At 42.1% G+C, this 22,139-nt stretch overlaps 1 protein-coding gene across 1 annotated transcript in view; it reads right to left on the bottom strand.

Annotated features, from left to right (window-relative positions):
• Sntb1 (syntrophin beta 1) overlaps positions 1 to 22,139 on the bottom strand; it is a 246,996-nt gene that overhangs the window by 12,026 nt on the left and 212,831 nt on the right. The window contains exons 4-5 of the mRNA XM_055626379.1: positions 18,629 to 18,768; positions 635 to 831 (exon numbers count right to left, since the gene is read on the bottom strand). Of these exons, the coding sequence (XP_055482354.1) occupies positions 635 to 831; positions 18,629 to 18,768 (337 nt within the window). The remainder of the gene's footprint in view (positions 1 to 634; positions 832 to 18,628; positions 18,769 to 22,139) is intronic.

Raw genomic sequence — 22,139 nt, 5'->3', positions numbered from 1 at the left:
ACACACACACACACACACACACACACACACACACACACACACACACATCTCTTCTTAGTCATTTTGGGGAGCACTCTCCGACAGAGGACTCCTTCCAACCTGTCTCTACCCCTTCATTCACGCCAGGGATAGAGAGCGCTCTGCTGGGGTTCTTCCAGAACTTTCCTTCTGCTCTGCTTCCCTCTACTCAGATGCCTTTCTTTCCTGTCGTTTCTCACGGACTGAGCCCCCAGTTTGGAGCTCATTTTACCACCGATACTGTTCTGTGATAAGTCACTTAGATTCAGTTTCTGTTGTTTATAACCAATAGCCTAACCAGTTCATATCCCCCAAATTCCCTTCCTTTGGGAAGCCATCCATGGGGTTATGAGGAGGAGGGTGGAAAATGATCATCCTAATTAGCAGCTTCTCTTTAATGAAGATAAGACAAGCTTGTATGCAACAAAAGCCTCTAGTTACATTTTAGAAGGTCAAACAATGCCTAACTGAGAAGCATTTAGGTTTAACTCTAGAATGTTACATACCCCAAAAGGCCAGTAATAGAAACAGTTTTGAGGCCAGTACAGTAGCGGATTCACCTTTCTTGTATTTGAGTGACTGTGGACACCGGTAGCTCATAGGCAGGAGCACTCACCAGTGGTGATTTCCACAATGAGCTCAGCTGAATTGTGGCACCCCTGCACGATGCTCCTTGTCCAGTGGGAGAGGTCCCTGTTGATCTCAGCCCTGAAGAGATGTGTTTCAATTCCTTGCTTGGTACCAGTTCGTGTGGCAAAGGACAGATCCATAGCAGCCTGGGGTGAGCCTTTCCCTGGACCTGAATGGACCAGCCTAGAGAGGAGGGTGTGGGGGAAAGAGGAAAAGAGAGCAAGAGGAGAGAGGGAGAAAGATTAGCATCAAAATGGACTTAAAAACACCCACCTGGCACTTCAACTAGTAAAAGCCCCACTGACGCCCTACTCTCACTACTGTGATCTCACATCAAAGATGTCCACTACTCTTCAGTGGTTTCCTACCACCTTCTGTTTTCTAAGAATTGTGCATTGTTAACTAGGCAGAAGATTTGAATAATATGACATAATGTGTGCAAATCCAACTGTCTTTATTTAGTAAATAAATAAATAGATGAATGAGTGAGAAAAAAAGGACTGAAATTCTGTGTAAAAATTCTCTCCTGTCCAGTTCCATCCCCACATATTTGCATGTTCCTGCCCGGGCATAAGAAAGGAAAATGCATCTATTGTACTAAATGGGTATGAGATTCAATTTGTTGCATCTCATAGCTGGCAGGAGCTGGCTATGCAGAGCATGCCTCTGGGCATGCATAAAGTGATGCAGACAGGCCCTACAGACAAGCAGACAACTGAGGACTCCACTGAAGAAGCAGCAATCTGTTTATCTGTTCAAGCCAGAGAGAGAACTAGAAATGTTAGACTTCTGAGGAAATGGTAAAGGGCTGCCCTTTGGTGGGTTTTCATGGGAATTCTCAGCAGCATTGTTTTTCAACTACACAAGATTTTCACACGGACTTTAGAGCTTCCCCTTGGCATGAAATGTGACTTTTATAGTAAATAATTCCCTGGAAGGCCAGACTTAAAATGTGAAAAATCAAAGCAGTCTGAGTACCACCACTGGCTCCTGCTTTTCACTCGTCGCCTGGAAACATGTTCTCTCCTGCTTGACATTTCAGCCTCCTCTTCGGAGTGGCTCTCCTATCAATCATTTGCAGGGCAGCATGTTGTAATTTTATAAATGTTATTTCTCTTCGGGATATTTGCATTTTCATCCTCATCTTTTAATATGGAAAGAGACACTCTACTGTTCGCTAGAAAAATGCCAGGTGCCACCTGTTGGGTGAGTTATTTTCTTAGAGAAAGAGTTTGTTACCTTAAGGGTTAAAACCTGTAAGGAAATCTGAAAAGCCCCCACACCCCCTAAAACTAAGTAATAGAGAATAAAATCATCAGTGGAGGAAAACATACTATATCCTGTGGAATTCCTAGTAAGAAGTGTGTATAACTCTGAGTCACTTTCTTTCATTTACAAAGCTGGAGATTGATGGGAGGAATACTTTGCCAAGCCATTTTGAGGGAAAAAAATGATTGGGAAGTCTGTTTACAGTGAGGTTCATTCCATACCATTCCAAGTCTGAAGGTAGGTAGGGAGCCTTTAACACGCATGAAGGGAATTGGCTGCGCATGTGGTTGCACGTAGGGATTTAACATTTATCTGCAGAATCCAGTTTGTTCTGCCGGGAGGAGGCCATTTTAGAGTGAGAAATGAGCAGAAGTACTTCGATGCTGCTGCAGATTCAAACTACAGTGATACCAAAGACTAGAGAACACATTTTTCTAAATTCCAGTATGGGAGTTAAAGGGACTGAGGTAAAAATTCATCAGAAAAGTATCTTTTAATACATAGGTAGATATAGCTTTACATATATGAGAGACAATAAAGTACATGGTGGTTTAAATGCTCAAGGTGGTGTGTGTGTGTGTGTGTGTGTGTGTGTGTGCGCGCACGCGCACAGATCAGAACTCAACCTCAGATGTTGTTCCTAAGGTACTGTCCATCTTTTAATTTTGAGGCAGGGTCTTTCACTCCCCTGAAACTCCCTAAGAAGGCCAGGATGGCTGGCTACGAATACTCTCCGTCCTCCTTCCTCAAGTGCTGGAGTTGAAAGCTTGTGCTGCCACACCTGGCTTTTCAAGGTGTTTTCATATCCAAAGTTGTTTAGCTTTCAATTTCCTTAAGACATAAATTAATCTATTCTCTCTTCACATCTTAATATCAAGATTAGTTGAGCACAAATGCCAGGCTGCAAGTTGAGTTGAACAGGGAGCATAGGTTTAAGAGGCGTAAAATACTGTGGCAGAACCCCGCTGATTTTACATGCCACATGTTAAAAAGTTTTAGAGAATCATTACCTCATAAGGCAGTGTTGGGAAGATTAAATAACACTACTTATATACTGTTTCTTGCTCAGAAACCAACATATGGCTCATACTCAATAAACATTCTGATTCTTCACACTTACAAGTTTAATTTCTGCCCCATAGGACTAGGGTTATATTTAATATTTTTTTTTTAAAGTGTTTAGCTCAGTGGTTCAGTGTATTGTATGCTATGGTCAGTACCCAATAACAATTGATTCCTTTAGACCTGGACTGCCCTAAGTTGTTTTCATTTTCTAGTTCCTAAACAATTTTCATGAGTGACCTCAATTCTGTCATAATCAGTGGCTGGTGGTACTGTATTATAGAGGCAGAAGCAGAGTAAGAACAATGTACAGCTGAGAGGGGGGCTATGTGAGGATGAAAGGGATAGCAGAACTGGGATGATGCTTTTGAAAGCCAGAAAATGCAAAGACTTTCATCAGAACACAAGATGCTAAGGTGCTAGCAGAGAATCACAGGACAGATTTTCTTCACAACCATGAAGTGTATCTCAAACCAATATATATATTTTTTTTTTTAAGGAGAGTCTAACATTGAAATCAATTATAATTAGAAAATGTACTTAGGAAATATCTCTGAGGTTGAAGGCATAAAACTGCCAATAGAATGTAACAGGTGTGAACGAGCCCTGAACCAAGTCAGCCCAGGCCGTGTACCAGAAGTACTCTGTGGGGGAAATAGTGATGGAAGACAGATTCAGAGATGTGGCTATTGGCATTAGTATTTGTCTCACCATGGAACTTTTGCTGAAGGAAAAGAAAAAAGGAAAGCCCAAGTGTGAATTATGTAATATTTATATTAAAGTCTAAGAGGTCTTCCATCCAAGGGAGAACACACATGCAGATTGTGCAGATTTTTTAAAGTAAGCCAATCTTGGTAGAATATTGTCTTAAAATAATGAGATACAAACAAATACCTATTTCTGTTACCTAGTGTGTATACTGGCTATAGAAGAACACTTTCCCCAAATTGAATCCACTGGGAATACAGGCATCTACTGTGTACATGTGTGCAAATTTTCTGGGTGGAGTATTACATATATCCTCCAGGTTATTTTCATAAATATTATGTGTCAGTATGGGGAAAGACATTTATTTTTTTTGTAAAGTTCTCAATTTAACACACATCCATCTGCCAAGAAAGTCTAGAAACAAGTCTATTAAAATGCCAAGCAATTTTACAGGTAATATATTTATCTTTGAAAAATATTTATCTTTTTGAAATTAGATTTTTTTTTCCCCAAGAAACATATGCTACACAACTTAAAAAGCCTTGAGACTGAAATGAGCCCAGATCTTTCAATTGCTAGAATTAGGACTTTGCACGGAAAATGTAGACCCTCAGGTTCAGCATGTTGTCAGGGTTTTGCGTGTTTCTTCGTGGTAATTCAGAGATGGGATATAAAATTCCTCAGCTGTGTCCTCTGTGTTTGCTTGTGCATGGGGTTACTTTGAACTGTCCAAGTGTGAGAATAACACAGTAGATGCAAGCTATGGTTACACAACAGTTAGCTATCCACACAAGGTGAAACTATATGTATAGCTTCGTTAGTATCTTATACTAATCAGCTGGGCCCCAGCAAACACAGGCAAGAAGCTGGACCCTGTAGGGTGAACTAATAGTAGTCTTTTGGATTCAAGCATCTTCTGAGGGACCACAGAGGAACTTTCTGCTCTGTTCAAGTCCCTTCTCTCATCCTTCCAAATGAACACCAAACAAAACTTGCAAATTTATCCATCCCATCAATTGATAAAGATTTCATCAATCACTAGGTAACATATCTAATCAATATTTATACAACTTGGAAAGGTTATTAGCCTTTCTCAATTTCCTCTTCAAATTCATATACTGAAGCCTAATCCTTAATATGGCAGTATTTGGACATAACTCCTATAAAGATGTTAACTGTCGTGGTAAAGGTGGGAGTTTCATCCAAAAATGTAGTGTCTTTAGACATCTCTATATGCTGCGCTCAATGAGAGAACAGATGTAGGCAGTGATCTGCAAGCTAGGAAGACAGCTTTCACAAGGAAACCAACAAACTGCTCTTGAACATCTTAGCTTTCAATAGAGAAAGAAATGAATTCCTAAGCTATCCAGTCTATAGCACTTCAACTTCTACTTTACACATAGCCAACTCAAGTTTCAAGCCTTGATGAGCAACAGTTGGAGAGAACAGGCCTTTCCTCATCGTGATCCACATAGTCTCTTTATTCCCGGTCCAGCCTCTATTCTCAGGAAATATGTTTCTCCAACAGATGAGAAATGGACAGTGTGAGCTAGGGTAGGTTGAGTGGTGAAGAATCACTCTGTCTCCTTGGGGCAGCCTGTTCAATGTCTTACAACTAACCCAAATTCAACATATCCTGAGGTGGGACTTATGTAGAGAAAGGTCATGTGTCCTTGACAGACTCATAATTTGGTTCTAAGTTGAGGAACACCAGTTTCTCCAAAGGGGGCTGTGTCTACCCAAAGGAGAGAAATTTAAATGGAATCAAATGATGTTCAAAGAACTTCCAGATGAGGAAAGGCCTTCTAATAATGCCAAAGACAATGCCACTTGCTCTTTAGATGTCTGTGAGATGGACAGATAAAGAAAGCAACAACTCTGCATCTTCAGCTGTCAGTGATGCTGACTTGAACTTGAATGTGAGAAAGCTTACAAAGCGAGCCCAGAAGTGACGCTTCTCAAAGAGCACCCTGCTTCAAAGCAATTCAAGTTCTTGCCCAAAAGGTACTCACAGCAAGGCCATGGAAGGTTCTCAGCGCTGGGTGCTCAGTCAAAGCTGCCAACAGCACTGTGTGAAGTGAAACTGCGAGACTGGAATCAAGCAGGTGACAGCCCGTGCTCGCTACGCTGATTGGACCACACCAGAACTGCAGCAGCCCCAAGCACCTGAGTCTATGATTTCGTGGATGCCCTCTCTGGATTTTGGCTCATTTAGGGGAGGCAACACTGGGATTGTAGGATTTCCCCGTGGTAACTCAGATGAGGTAGGAAAGCTCCCAGCAAAGCTGTAGCAGCTAGAGGACGCTCTCTTGGTAAGCACTGTTGCTTATGTACCAAAGCTGACAACTGCTGGACAAACATGGTTTGGGGAAACAAAGTTGTCTGGTGTGTGTGTGTGTGTGTGTGCATGTATGTTTGTATTTGGGTGTACACCCACAAAAGCCAGAGAATGGCACAGTGTCTTCCCCTATTATTCTCTACGTTATTCTCTTGAGACAGGATCTTTGGGAATATGGAGTTCATTCAGCTAGACTGGCTGCCGAGCAAGCTCTGGAGAGTGTCTTGTCTCTGTCCATCACAGTACTGGGAGCACAGGTGTGTTACAAGGCCACCCCTGTCTTTTTACAGGGTGCTGACAATCTGACTCAGTCCTCCTGCTTTCATAACAGGTGCTCTTACCCACTGAGCCATTTCGCCAGCCTACAAAGTTGTCTTGACAGTGGAGCTCACAGCTAAACATACTACCTCCTCTTGAGATAAGACCACCTCTGCTACCTCGGGTATTATTACCAAGCCATTATTATGGCTATTTACTGTTTCATGATCACCATCTCTTAACTCACTCACCAGAGAGGGAGCCTGCTCTGATGCCTCAGTGATCCAATGATCTCAACACTCTTCTTGATACATGACAAATGTGGGTTGGATACCAGCATGGATGCATGCTTTTCAAAGTGTTTTTCAAATTCAAGTTGAATTTTGCAATGAAAACTACGTATGTACACAATTGGCCTATTTTGAAATGTTTTGAAAATTTTCACCTAGTAGAGTTTCCTACTGGGGTCCTTATTTGTAGACCATCCTTAGCTAAAATTGGGGACTTGAGTGCCAAGTAAATGACAGTGAACACAAAGCCATTATTTGGACACTGAAAAGGTAGGGCTGACATCTGCCTGAGATTTTTTTTTTCCCATTCTGCCAGGAATAGCATTTTTATACAGCTCCCAAGATTCTTCCCAAAGATACTTTTTCCTGTTCTGTAGTCTCAGGGGGGACCCAGAAATAGCTATTATTTGTCTTTCAATTAATTTACATTTTAGGTTATTTGTGTATCCTTAAAAATATGACCATCTGTCTCTTATTTGTAACAGGAACTAAACTTTAGCAACCAAGGAAATGCTTTATCCTAAAAAGGTAACTTTCCTTTTCTTCCTTTCCAGTAAGGAAAACACACTGGCATCCTAAGACAGGCTTTCAGCTGCCATTCACACACAATTTCCAAGACTCATCTGAAACTGAGCAACCCAGAGATGATTTTGTTCCTTGTTTATAAACTGCAGATGTGTATTCCCATGGTTGGAAGCCAAACCACAGCCTCCTGCAGTATTTTACATTTTATTAGTTAGAATATGAATAATAAGCCAACCAACCAATCAACCAAGCAACAACAACACAAACTGAATAGGACAATATAACACTATGAGGAAGGGTAAGAGACTGAAGCCATAGGAAGGAAGAAGCTGAGTGGAGAGATTTGGTCACATGGATTTAAACCATGGATCTGCTGCTTACTATCTGGCTCATTTTAAAAACTCATCTCAGTTTTCATTCCCTCACCTCCACAGCAATGATAATAATATCCATACTTCATGTGATGATTAAATAAGGTGATATGTGAATATTGCATGTAGCCTGGGTTAGTACAGACTATATCCTAGTGGCTGTCTGTGCTGGCTAGCTTTGTGTCAATTTGACCTAAGTTACAGTTATCTGAAAGGAGGAAACCTTAATTAAGTAAATGCCTCCATAAGATCTAGCTGTGGGGATATTTTCTTAATTAGTGACTGATAGGGGAGGACTCAGCCCATTGTGGGTGTTGTTACTCCTGGGCTGGTGGTTTTGGACTCTCTTAAAAAGCAGGATGAGAAGGACATGATGAGCAAGCCAGTAAGCAGCACTCCTGCATGGTCTCTTTATCAGCTCCTGCCTCCAGGGTCCTGCCCTGTTTGAGCTCCTGTCCTGACTCTCTTCAAAGTTGAACAGTGCTGTGGAAGTGTAAGTGAAATAAGCCCTTTCCTCCCTGAGTGTCTTTAGTCATGGTGCTTCATCACCGAAATCATAACCCTAACTAGGACGCCATCATTATCATTATAATGTAAGTTAGAGCAGGAGACGACTGTTTAAGTGGCCATTTCCTGTTGAATCCTTAGCACCCAGAACAGTTCCAGTGGAGAGCAGACTTCAGTAAATATTTACTAACTGAATGACTAAACAAAGATCCAGATTATCAAGAAGCCACCACATAAGTTGTGGCATAAGGCAACAGCTATACACCACTTCGCCTGGCCCCAGCCCCTCAACAACTCAAAGCAGAAATAGCAAACGGCAATCTGCAGGACTTGGCTTTGTACTAACTGAATAGGGATTGTGGACTTAATGTTAAATGAGAATAAATTAGCTCCCGAGGATGTCAGACAGAGACGCCTGTCTTTACCTTAGCAACTGGTGTTTTTAGTAGTAGCCTGCTGGCTTAGGGAATTAAAATTGTCATTTCAATTGGCATAGGGGTAGAAGTTAATGTGTGTTTTTTTTTTTTCCAAAAACATGAAAGTCATTAAGATCTTTCACTCATTGATATATAGAAATATATAGAGAATGGGACTCTAAGAAATTTAAATAGATATCTTAAAATTATGTCCTATAACCCAGGACTGAGGCAATTAGTCAGTCACTAGTGAGTAAAGTAGTTGCTGTGCAAGCAGCAGGACCTGAGTTGGAGCCTCCGGGACGCATGTAAAGATCAAGGACTATATTGCATGTCTGTAGTCTCACCACTGGAGAGGTGGAGACAGGAGAAGCCCTGCAGCTTGCTGGCTAGCCACTGTAGCTGCACGCCTGAGATCCAGGCTCAGTAAGAGACACTGCCTCAAAAAACAAAGTGTAGTGCAATCAAGGAGACAGTGGATGTCCACCTTTGTCTTTCACAGTCAACTACTCACATATTCTTGTATGCCTGTATGCATACGTACTAAGACACACACACACACACACACACACACACACACACACACACACACACACTACTTCACTTGCCCAAAGTGTAGCTTACATGACACTTAGACCAGCTGCATGATATGACCACTTTCAGGTCCACCCTTGTGTTCCATATTTAGGGGAACTTGCTTTCGAATAGTTGTTCTTGCAGGAGAGCATGACAAATTCCACTCCCTCAACCAATAAGAGATATTCTAGGCTACACATTTATTTCAGTCAGACTAGTCTGACTGCTTTTTGAGAAAAACAAACAAGGAAGCAAAAGACTGTCTCACAAGCAATACTTATATACTATTTTAATTCCAGATGGGTGTTATAGAATGTTCCATAAAATGTTCCTTGTACAAATATTATTATTAATATCCTTAATTAACGCAACAACAGTTGCAGCACACAGATTCAGCCAAATTAGGAAAATTACATATTAGGTAACTGTGTTGCTAAGCAATATTACATACTCATTTTACTTAATTGCTGTAATTAGCATCTCCCAACAGATGCCACAATGCAAACCATGGAGAGAGGGAGAGGGGAAAGGAGGAAAGGAAGAAGTTGGAAGAAGGAGGGAGAGTGGAGGGAAGAGAGAGGAAGGAGTGAGAAGGAGAGAGGAGGGAAGGAAAGGAACAGAAGAAGAAGCCACAGGCTGGATCTTTTAAAACTTCTGTTGACCCCAATTGTTTACCCCAGTGAGGCCCAGTAGTCCACAGACAACTCAGAAACAAATAAACACTGACAAGTATCAAACAGCTGGGGGAGAGGGGTGATCCAGGATCTTCCTTCCCCTCAGCTGGGAATAGCTGATTAGTTGCTTCATTGCTTTTAAAATTTCTTTCATCTGAATATGGTGGGGAAAGTGACCCAAGACTGCATCTTCCAGAAAGTTTGCAGTATTGAGAGATCTTGAGATGTTGAGACCTCAATACCTTGACATTTTGAGAGCCATAGAGATGAGCGTAACACAGGAGAATGAACAGGGTGGCAATTTGGAGCCAACTTTTGACTGGTTCCTGGTATTAGTCAAGTGAAGATGACTGGATGTCCTCCATTCCTTTACTCACTTGCCCATGACCATTCACGCCCCCAACTTTCAGAAGCAGTGCACAGAGTGAAACGTGATCCTCACACATGAAAGCTCACACCAATGCATCTGTTCCTATGACACCTTTTTGAACATGGTATTTTGGACTTCACCTAATTAAAAAGTCTACGTGCAATCAACTAGATGTCCAGGAACCCATATGTACAGTCCAGAAGTTCAACCTGGTTCTATAAGCCCACAGAATCCATATTCTTTTTATCACACTTGAGAAGGGGGGAAACTCCAGAACATCAGATATAGACAGAGAAGGAAACTGAAAGGAAAAGGTAAAGGGACTTCAGGTCATCCGTGGGTTTCTTTCATTCATTTGACATTCTTCGCCATAGCTAAACAAGAGTTAACCTAATAGATAGTCTCATTTCATAATAGTTCAAAGCCCTAGAAAATTGCCCTCTGAAGCTAATTGTTCCTTTTACCATTTACCATGTGCCACAGTGTGCAGAGAATACAATTTCCAAAGAGATCTTTGAGAACATCTCCATGTATGGCAATGCCAATCAAAATCAGGTCTGTTCCTGGGGGAAATGAGCCACACATGATCACCTGAGCAACCAGCTCTTACAATGACTGGCTTTCTCTTTCCCACATTTACTTTTATTTTTTAAAATTCTTCTACTGTCATCTCTTTCTTCAGTCTTGATTTCTGAACATGCATGGGCTCAGAGGATGCCACCCATTGACCACCTACCTCTGGTATTTTGGCATGCCAAATTCAGAGCTAGCATTTTGATATGAGTCTCCCATTTTTTCCCCATACTTCTTTCTCTCCACAGACCAGCAAACAACTCTTATTAAGTCTGTTCCTCATATTTCAACGGAACTAAGTCATCAGGTATCTTTGATACTATATTTTGTTTTCTTTAAAATGATGTGGGTCAAGCTACTTTTCAGCCGTTCATACTTTCATTTGAGTTATGTTTTAGGACCCTAACAATTGCTAATGTTTACTGCTCAGTAAACACTCATTTGGCATGCCTCATTATCCCCCCCCTTTTTTTTGAGATAAGATTTCTCTGTATAGCCTTGGTTATCCTGGAACTCTCTCTGTGGGCCAAACTGGTCTCGAACTCAGAGATCCACCTGACTACTCTGCTGTGATTAAAGTTGAGTGCTATTACCGCCCAGCTGGCATGTCTCACTCTTATGCTTTACATTTACAAGCATAATCTCAACTAGTATTAGCATTATGTGTGGGAAGAAATGGGAGGCTCATGACACAATGCTGGCTCTGAACGTGACATGCCAATACTGCAGGTGGGTGGCCAATGGGTGGCTTCCTCATTGTAGAAAGCAGATTATGAAATTTGGATATTGGGGCAGGTTGATAATTTCCTCAAGATCATATTATAAGTTTAGCCTCCATATTCATTCAATTCTTGGTTTGTCTAATGCCAAAGATGACCAGCACTTTCAAGTCTGGGATCATGAGTTAATTGGAGGCTAACCTGAGCTAAATAGTGAATTTCCAGCCTGCCCCGAGGAGCTCATGGTATAGTAGGCAGGAGGGCAGGAGTCCAGCAACAAAAGAGAGTGCCAAGCACAGTGGGGAGAAGGCACACCTCACTTGATGATTTGACTGGGTACAAACCTACATCCTGGAGCCTTTAATTCTCTCATGCCACCCTAGGGGAGGCCATGGAATAGGCCCACATTCCCAAAGAGTGTGAATGCCTTCCAGGCTATGTATGAACACCATAGTCTGTTTCTAATTTAACATTTAACGAATGCAATTGGTCATATTCTCCAGGGGCAAGAGTGTCTAAATTTTTTAAGGTTGGCCCAAGGCTGCAAGTACTTTTAGCATTTAGAAATCAAGTTCATTCTTAAGGAGCCAGCATGCTTGGTAGCAAAATTCCATGTCCCTGGCTGCCAGGCGGCATGAAAATAGAGAAGTGCACACTCATCCTTTCTCCTGCTGCCTGTCCTACTCCTTCCCGTCAGGCCCACAGGTCAGCATGAGGTGCCTGTAGCAGCCTTGTCTTCTTTGCAAGCTTTGTGTTTTCACATTTCCATCAACCACTGGGGCTGGGTGAGCAGAATTTCTTCATTAAACCTTCTCTAGAAATCCAGAAAAAAATTTGACCTTAATCCTCAGTCTCTGTAGACTCGTGTAACTTACCAATTATGACAATAATAATAATAAAAAACCCGAACACTCTAACTCCATGTGGGTAAGCGGACCTTTTGAAAGATATTCAGCAACCTCAAGCAAACTTTAGCTAAGCAAAATATGTTTTCCCAGGGACTCATAAAAAGTAGAGAAAGAGAAGAGGTAAAATTACATGTTTGCAAAACTCCTGAGTGTGTTGTTGTGAATCGGAGGTGTCTTGCAAACTGGAATCCCCACAGCTGGGAGATGCCAGGGCAGACTGTCAGTCGGAGAGATGCTTGTAAACTTCTGTGCATGGCGATGGACAACAAGAACATGTTGTGAGCACGTCTGGGATCACTACTATGAAAAACAATCAAATTTTCATCCTCGAAAAATATATATAAATCGCATATGTCTGGGCCTTAAAAAGAAAGAAAGAAAGAAACCTAACCAATTAAATCAGCTAAAGTGTGTGAAGAAGAACTCAAGTTAGAAGAAACCCTTTTGTATTCGCTGAAGTGCCAGCTAGTCCCTCTGTGTGTAAAGGAAGGCAGCATCTGTGAGAATGTAAGCAAAGTTCCCTAGCACTGCCAAGGGGAAGGGAGGAGCCTCACAGGTGGCTTGTGCCAGACAGTGTGCTATGAGGCTGTTCAGGTCTTCTCTGGGCAAAGTGGTGAATGAGTGAATGACTGTGCCCCATCCTTGACTCAGATGCTGAAGTCTTCACCACCGTAGGAGCTAATGTGGTAAATGTGGTCATAGAGAATGGGACCCCTGTCCACATGATTAGTGGCCTCCTAAGAAGACACAGGTGGGAATTGGCCCTGTCTCCAGATGTGTTCAAAAAAGGAGGCTGTGTGAGGACCTGCAGGAAGGTTCTAAACAATCAAGGGGAGCATTGTCAGAAATGACTATCCCAACCTGGACTTCCAGCTTCTAGACCTGAAGGAAAATGAATTTCTACTACTGTTTTCCCCCAGACCAACTGAGGGCTGAACACTCTGTATCCAGACTCAACTTTGTGAGCACTGACATGATGCCACCAGGAGAAAATTTTATATTGTGATCATTAAATTGTTTCATGAACAAAATTATTGTATGGAACTCCATTTAGGTTATGTGGATAAGATATACAAACAACATAATGAATTTCTCTGTCACAAATTCTAAGAAACATCCAAAATGTATTTCACATAACAGTCCCTCAGCTTGTGTTTTGTTTCGACTGACTAATGCCTAAAGTTACAAAGCTGACATTTGTAAACTTATAGAATTTGTGACCTGGAATGAGTATTGGTTGGAGGAGATGATTCACAACAATTAATAGAGATCCAAGGAAGATTGCAACAGAAAGTGAGCTAATACTATCCATAAGTATGTGCTCACTTTGCTGTGGGACCCAAGGCACCACCATTTTCTTTCACTATTAGATGAGATTGAGTGACAGAAAGTACAGGAGTAAGTTGTCATGTGACTTCCTAATTAAGGACATTTGTGATCAGCTACCTCATGCTCTTGTCATCATGCTCTACCCTCATGATGTACTCTGTGCTCTCAAACTGTGAGACAAAATAAACCATTTTTAGTTGCTATTTGGTCACAATAAAAAAAGAAATATCTGATGCAGGAGGAAACAAAAGATGTACTTTGTGGATAAGAGTTTAGGGAAGATGTCCACATTTCCATGCTAGGGTAGCCTCCAATAGGAAGGACCCTAATTTTCTTTAGCTCCCACACCCACCACTTCCAGAAATGATTTTGCTGAGAAGTAGAAAGCCTCAGCTCAGCCCTCTCTGCAACATCTTAGAGAACCTGATTGTGCGCAATCTGGAAGGAGCTCCAGGTACAGCTGGAGGGAGCCTCAGCTTCCATGCTTCATTTGGAAGCCCTGCATATACAGGCATGGGGGCACCATGTCCTGAGTCAATAGCATGGGAAATAGACTTTGTTTTTATTGTCTAGTTTATGAAAGTCTTCATATGGAGTTTCCAGAGAGAAGCTGTCCAGGAAAAATGACCTACAGTGACTGGTATCCAAGGCAAGGTCTCTTAAAAACCTATTTTTCTAAAGCATTGTTCATGGGCTTTATATCAAAGATACCCCTCTGAGTGCATTTAACAAATGAGGGCTCTGAGAGACAGGAGGTTTGTTAGCCTGGAGGTGGGCACTGTTCTAGAAAAAGAGAGACTAAGATGGAAATTTGTTGCCTTTACATTTCTAGACCGCCACTCGGGAGCACACAGTGAATTTTGCCTACTAGCTGGAGGGGATGAAGTGAGAACGACCAGCTGAGCCACCTGAATATGCTGAACTTCTTAACTGCTAGATGGAGTTCAGAGTAATACCCATGGCCCTGACTTTATCCCTGCAGGTCTCGCACACATACAGAATAAGTTTCATTTTGCAGCTCAATGGTTAGTCCGTGTTGTTTGGAAGGATGATGGTGAATGGAGGAAGAGCCACCGGCTCTCCTTTATAGTTACAATATCTTCATATTGTGTTGTGTTCTAGCCAGCTACATGTGTGCACTTGAAGGGGTTTTCCTTTCTCATTCTCACATCAGATAAACGTTTATGCCTTTAGAATTATTTATGTGTGGTGCCCACAAGCCATCCTTGGCTTGCCCGTCACCTGCACGCCTGCATCACATATTTTTGGCATTCTTGCCCTGGAAGCTTCTCAGACCTCATTCTCTGTGAGATGCCGTGTCTCCTTCTGGAGACTTTGCTTTTAAGGGCCATCTGTCACCTGTCAGTTTCTTTAACAATGGCCCTGAGCCTGGAAGTGTTGAGCCTGCTTATGCAGCCAGCATTAAGACCCCAAGGACGACAGCTATCCAGCATCTTTAGCTGCTGAAGGACTCCTTGGGGTAGGGGCCAGCTGGCTAACTAAGTGGGAGTGGGACAATCTCTGGAGGTGTCATGTACCTGTACTCCTTAACTCACAAAGGATTAAATATTGATAAACCCACCCTTCCCCTTAAATATCAAGTCCACAGCGCACTGAATATACGTATCCTACTTAACACCATAATTTAGCAACAGGACAATGTAGAGCACCCATTGTTTCTACTGAGGTACAACATTTCTGCATCATCACAACATCAAAAAGGCAGAGGCTGAGCTGCTAGAAGTCAGGCATTGTGTGTTTAACAGCGCATTTGCTATAGGAAGTACTGACCGATAGAGCTTTTGGCAGTTGGGGGAACACCCTGGACATGTGCTATCTATCATGGTAGCCACCAGCTACACACGACTATTGAGTATTCAGGCGTGTGTATTCAGTGAAACAGGAAGTACACTTTTAGTTTTATTAACATTCAATTTGCTGAAGTAAGCCTAAGGGGCTTGCAGAGAGCAAAGAGTTCTCTGTGGGGTCAGGGAGAGGCTCAGAAACCAGAACCCAACCACCTTTGGTGGCTCCTGGCCCATACCCTCCTTCCTTCCTGGTCCTCTTTAAAGCACTCATTTAATATTTCCTTTCCTCACACTCATTGTCCCCTCTTGCACCTCTGGGGAACCAGGTCTACTTGAAGCCTCTTTAGGCCTTCCAATTTTACCAAGTCACATTATTGCTATGATTGGTCACATTAGGGAAGACTGGAAAGCAACCTCTGAGAAACTACTGTGTCTTCCCGAAACTAAAGTCTTGTGTCCTCATTGAAGTATGGTTTTATTTTTACCTATTTGTTTCCCTTTTCTTCATCATGGAGTTAGAACCACATCTGATGTCAGCAGTCACCCCTTGATCTTTGTGTCTTTTTTTTTTTTTTTTTTTTTACCAAATGTCAAAGTATCTATCCCAATTATGTCTGTAACTAATCCCAAGACTCTCAATGCTCCCTAGGTCTCCCCAGTGCTCTCTCTTGTGTGGTGAGAGCACACAGAATAGTGGACAGGCTAACTCTGCATTCCACCACCTGAGTTGACCTTCAGTGGCTTTGAGATGTCCCTGGCTCTGGGTAATGATGGAGGCTTGAGATGGGGCAGTTTCAAGGTCCTTCCTTGAAGAACCACTGTGGTCCATAATTCCACAGGAGGAATTCCACAGTCACCATATTGGTGACTGTGGTCTGTTCTACTACCCCAGGCTGAGATCCATGTGGACATATGAAGTCTATGTCGCTGAATGATGACTTGGTGATGTCCTCGGGCTTTACCGCGGGGTTGAGGGTGGTGGTGGTAGTGGTGTTGGTGTGTATGGGGTAGGCATGGTGATGTGAGTGGCATGTATAGCCACCTAGGGCCATGCTGAGGCCCATGCTTCTGTACAGCTACTAAGGGCCATGAGTAGGTTAGTGGTCCTGATACAGTCAAGGGCCAAGTTGATGTCTGTGGCCTGTGTTACCACTAAAGGCCATGCCATCCGTGGTCCATGTCTGTGGTCTGGGCTGCCACCTGAGGCCATATTGATGTCTGTGGGCCTTGCTGAACTGGCTCCATGCCTCACAAGCCTCCAGGCAATGCTAGCAGTGGTATGGGTGGGGTGAGCTGGCCCCACTCCTCACCACAGCTGGAGATTCTGCAGTTGATGGCTTCTGGCAGAGGTGCAGATGGAGAAAGACTAACCTTCCATAGAGGACTGGCCTCTAAGAAGTTGACCATGCTCCAGGGAGTAGTGTGTGGACCACATAAAATGGACTTTGTTTTTAAATTCTCTTTTCTTTAAATTCTCTTCTTCATTTTTGGGGGAGGTCATGGGGGAAGAGGTTTGGACATGGGACGACTGTGAAGTGAGTACAAGGAGGGTGCATGATGTGAGATTCCCCAAAAAGTCAATAAAATAATAAAAAAAATAGCATTTTTATTTTGTACTTTTTAATAATAGTCATCCAAAGGAGGTGAGAAAATAAAACATTTATATGATTTGCACTTCCCCAAGGATTAGTGATGAGCTGTTTTTACACAGACCTATCTATTGTTTATTTGTGTGTCTTCTGATAAGTGTCTCTTTGGGTCCATAGTGTGTATTCTAACCAAGGTGTGTATGTGTGTGTGTATTGTTGTTGTTACTGAGATGTAGGACCTCCTTGATATTCTGAATTCTGAATCAGACATGTGGTTTTCAAATCTTTCACCACATTCTGTGGGCTTCATTTTTGTTGTTTGCTTTGCCAGACAGAAGTTCTATAGTTTGCTGTAATCCTGTTTATCTTTTTGCTTTTTGTTGTTTGCACTTTTTGTGTCATATCTAATAAGTTATTGTTAAGCCCAATGTCAAGATGGTGCTCTTCTAGGAATTTCTTGATTTCAGATTTTATGTTAAAATACATTTTAAATCTACAGTTGAGTTGATTTTTTTCTATGTAGTTTGAGATAAGAAACCGATTTTTTCTTTTGCATATGAATATTTAGTTTTCCCAGCACCATTTATTGAAGTGACTATGATTTCCCCATATGTCTTTTGCTCTTGACATCCTTGTCAAAGATCAATTGACTCTAAATGGGTACATCTATTTCTGAACTTTCCATTGGCTTCCATTAGTATGCATATTATTGTGTCAGTATCATTTGCATTTGGTTTCCACTGACTTAATTATGTACTTGAAATCAGCAAATGTGAGGTTTCCTATAAGGAAAAGGTAATGTGATATGGTGTGTGTGTGTGTGTGTGTGTGTGTGTGTGTGTGTGTGTGTGTAATTGAATGTTATTCAGCTTTAAAAAATCAGCTAAGTAAAATAAGTCAGAAGTAGAAGGACCAATGCTACATGATTCAACTTATATGAAGACTCTAAGACGTCAAACTCACAGTAACAGTTTCATGATTGTTATCAGTTGCTGAGGGGAGGGAGAAACTGGTAAGTGTTGGCCAGTGGGTGCAACGTTTCCATCATGTGACATAAAGAGGTCAGGAGAAACTTCCTGGAGGTGGTGGATATGCAGTATCGCATTAATTATGGTGATGGTTCTGTGGATGTGAACATCTCTCTGCATCCAATTACATCCTCTATACGTACAGCGTTTTGTGTGCCAGTCAGAGCCAAGTGAGGAAGTCTAAGAAAAGCTACAGTTCACGTGAATAGCTAGTACACAGCGAACATTCCAAGAAAGAGACAGAACGAGGTGTTCCCACTTCCACAGGAATTTCACACAGAATAGGAGGAACTTACTCTGAGTAAACTCTTACAAACAGAAAGGGCATCTGCACAGGCTATTTGCTGTACTGCAAGGTAAAGGCCCATGATTGATGATTACCCTTGGCCACTGAGACTGGAAACACACAAATCTAGTTCATTTCCAAGTTCAAGTCCAGCCTGGGATATCACACAAATGCTCTGGTTCCTTAATGACAGTTGATTATTTTGCTTGTCTCCATGTTGTCTTGTGTTTAACAACAGATAGTAACTTGCCTGGTTAACTATGTGCACCCATATTCTTGAGGAGTTTCAGCCCCTGCCATACTGTTAGACACCCTAGAATCGATTAAGATAGTATCAAACTTGCAGCCCAACACCCAAACCCTCAGCCAAGGCTACCTGGTGGCAAGAAGTGGATATGAATGCACTGGACTGAACCAGGCCTCCTTCCTTCGTGGCATGCTGTCATAGATTAAAAGATCTTTCTCAGTCAGAACAACGAGGGCTGGTTTCCACTGTTTCTCACTCTCTCCTGGCACCTGAAATGGAAAGCAGATAACTGTGAAATAGCTGAAGGACAGAGTGAGTGGAAAAGAGACATTGACATCCCCTCAATCAGAGGGCCGAACGAAATGAGTTCCTGCTTCAATTGTTGAAACAGGAAGAAGTAACTCCACCGTGATCCTAGCAGTTCTTGGTCATTGAAATATGTGATGTCCCAGGAGCCCTGGATTGTGCTGCCTGCAGCAGAGCTGCTGCACAGCTGTCAGTGGTTCTCACCTGTCAGCCAGCGCTGAATCTTGTTTTCACAGTGGGAGGCAAATACTTGGGGGAGTCAGCGCTCTCATATTAAGCTCTGGTAGAGCACATTTATTATGAAAAAAAATTGAACAAATATCCAAAGGAACTGAAAAAATATCCTGCAGAGGCTGTGTTTCCTCTGGGTGTGAGACACGCAGTCTTAAGTCTTGCTCTGGAATTTCTCCTGTGATTGAGGCATCACTTTAAGTTTTCTCTTCTTCCACTGACTGTTCAGTCCCCATCAGTGAAGAATACCTACATAACTCAAGGGCCAGGATGACTAACCAGAAACAGGACAGAAAGCATTGATTGCATAATTGGACCAGATGAGCTTTTGCAGCCCTTCTGCTGCTGAGACTTCTTTTGGCCCAGTGCCAATTCCCTTGAACTCCTTACACGCTCTACTGTTTATGAAAGTGCTCTCTTTTGAATCTGAACTCGAGGGCCCAGATTAAGCTTGTTGGGAGTGCAGAGTCTCAGGCCCATCCAGATGTGGATTTGTCGTGATGTACAAGCGCTATGTATGCTCCTTCAGGATCAAGAAGCATGGCTGTAGATTAGGACAAAGATTGTCTTTGGCGATGGTTAGATCCTCAGTGCAGACCGCTCTTGCCTAAGCCATCACCCAAGTGCTTTTAAGAATACAAGTAAACTTAACGGTGAGCCAAACTCATAGCTCATTTCTCCCCATTTGCCTTTAAAAGTATTTATTTATTTGTTTGTTTGTTTATTTTACCCATATGCTATTTAGCGTGCATGTGGAGGTTGAAGAACAGTGTGCAGTTCTCTCCCTCTGCCATATGGGATCTGGAGATCAAATTCAGGTTGTCTGACTTAGAGGCAAGCACCTTCATCTGCTAAGCCACCTTGCCTATGTATTCCTTTTATTCTAATCATTTATATATATACTCATTACTATATAGGTATATATAATATATATAATCATTACTGAATATATAGGTATTAAATTAATTTTATTTATTTCAATATATATTTCATATATTGAATATACACATAAATATAATATTTATGTATGGACAAATATATGTATATATACACAGGTATATGTGTGTATGCATATAGATATACACATACACACATGTATATATGAATAAATATCTATACACACACACACACAAACACGCATCATTTTTTTTTTTTTTCTTGAGACAAAATCTCACCTAGGCTGGCTCCTTCTGCCCCAGGCTCTTAAGGGCTGAGATAACAGGCTTACACTACCATGCCTGGCTTCATTATCACAGTAAGTGCCACCGTGAAATCGTCACAGACGGGGAGGCACATGCACGTGACTGCTTTTCACACCAGCACCATGGCCAGTGCATTAGTAATGAGGGTCCCAAGTAGAGAAGATGTACAGCTTGGGGCTGGGGCTGACTTTTCTAATTTCTCTGTGTAGCCCAGGGGCAGCTCTGGTGTTCACGAGAGGTCCTAACTGCCACTACTTCCATGCTCATGCTGACAAGCACATGAACAGCAAAGGTGAGAAGTTGTTGATGCCACAGCTGGGAAGCCAGAGCGCCAACCCTGCTCCATAGCTTGCTAGCTGTCAGTCGTCTAATTCCTTTGTATCTCAGTTTCTGTATCTGTGAAATGACAACTTGTAGCATCCATTGCAGATGAGATATGAAGATAAATGAGTTAAAATGCGTAGAAGGCTTAATGCAACGCAGAGCATGCACCATGGAGGTACCTGCTGAGTAGCTCCTGCCTCTCCAAGCTACTTGGGTGATTAAATGCGACAGAGGGTGTGATGTGCTTAGCAGCTGGCAGATGATAAATAGACGTTGTAGCAGTCCACTTAAAAAAAATAACACTGAAAAGGTGTTCTTTAGAAATGGAATGAATACATGAAGACAATGTCTTTCCTTGGGGAACATTATAAGCTAAATCAACCATACCTTTTATACCAACAATTTAAATAACTTCTCTTTTCTTTTACAAAGACCTCTGTCTTTGAAGAACTCTTCTTAGTTTTTAATACACCACCTTCCAGCAATTCCAAACAAAAACTTGCTTTCTAAGGAGCATCACCAACTTAATTAGTTGTAAAACTGTTTATACTAGAATGTGAATGAATGACTGGCGGCTTGTCTTCTTTCCCTTTATGCATACTAAAAATATCTACCCTTAGCTTATTGAATTTGTATGACTTCTTCACAACAGAGGAAAAACATCTGCAAAAGATCAGAAGAGAGTGAGAAGGAAAAGTCTTTACAAGGTGAATAAGCTATATATCTGGAGGCAATAAGTAGTGGTTTGGGGAAAGGGATCGAAATAAAATTTTCCAGCTTCTACATTAAACTTAGTAAATTACCTTTCCAGGCCATTAAGTAGGACTGGAGAAGCTGCAAAATGATCCTCCCAGTGTGACTATCTCACTTACCCAGTCAGCTCTGATCCATTAATGCTGACCGCAATCAGTCATTTAAATGTGAACATGAAAAATCACGATTCTTCAGAAACAACCTGAAGTTTGCAGAATAATCCTGGGCAGTAAATACCAATGGTGGCATGATGACCACTGTCCCCATGGGGTCAGTGTCACAGCAGTGTGTCCAGTAGTGTGTGTAGGTTTGAATCATTCCAAATCTCTACATAGTTTATGGTTTACTCAAGCTACCTATGTGGTTCCCTTAAAATATACTGTGAGAAAACCTCTGATGGGGGCTATTTTCCACCATCCCTGTGTGCAGATCGGGTGTCTCCATACTGTACAAATTTTTCAGAACAGCAGGATTCCCATGACTTTACAAGGAAAAATAAAAAGCCATAGAAAAGCACAGGATTTTGGATGCCAGAGAGATGGCATAGTGGCTCAAGCATTTGCTGTGCAAGCACGAGGATTTCAGTTATAATCACTAGGGCCCACATAGGAAGAGGGTAGACTTGGGATCCACCTGCAGCAAAGCCAGCATTCGGAGGGCAGGGCCAAGGGAGCTCAGGGGCAAGCTGGCTATCTGGATTAGGCAGGCATGCTTCGAGTTCATCAAGACACTCTGCCTAATAAACAGAGGAGAGGACATTGAAGAAGATATCCAATGTCCTTGGGCTCATGCATGTGCACTTTGATGCATACAGGCCCTCCCTC

This window comes from Psammomys obesus, unplaced genomic scaffold, assembly GCF_907164565.1.
Source record: "Psammomys obesus unplaced genomic scaffold, mPsaObe1.curated_primary_1811, whole genome shotgun sequence".
Taxonomy (NCBI): domain Eukaryota; kingdom Metazoa; phylum Chordata; class Mammalia; order Rodentia; family Muridae; genus Psammomys; species Psammomys obesus.
Note: the sequence above shows the minus strand (reverse complement) of the source record. Positions and strands in the feature narration are given on the sequence as shown.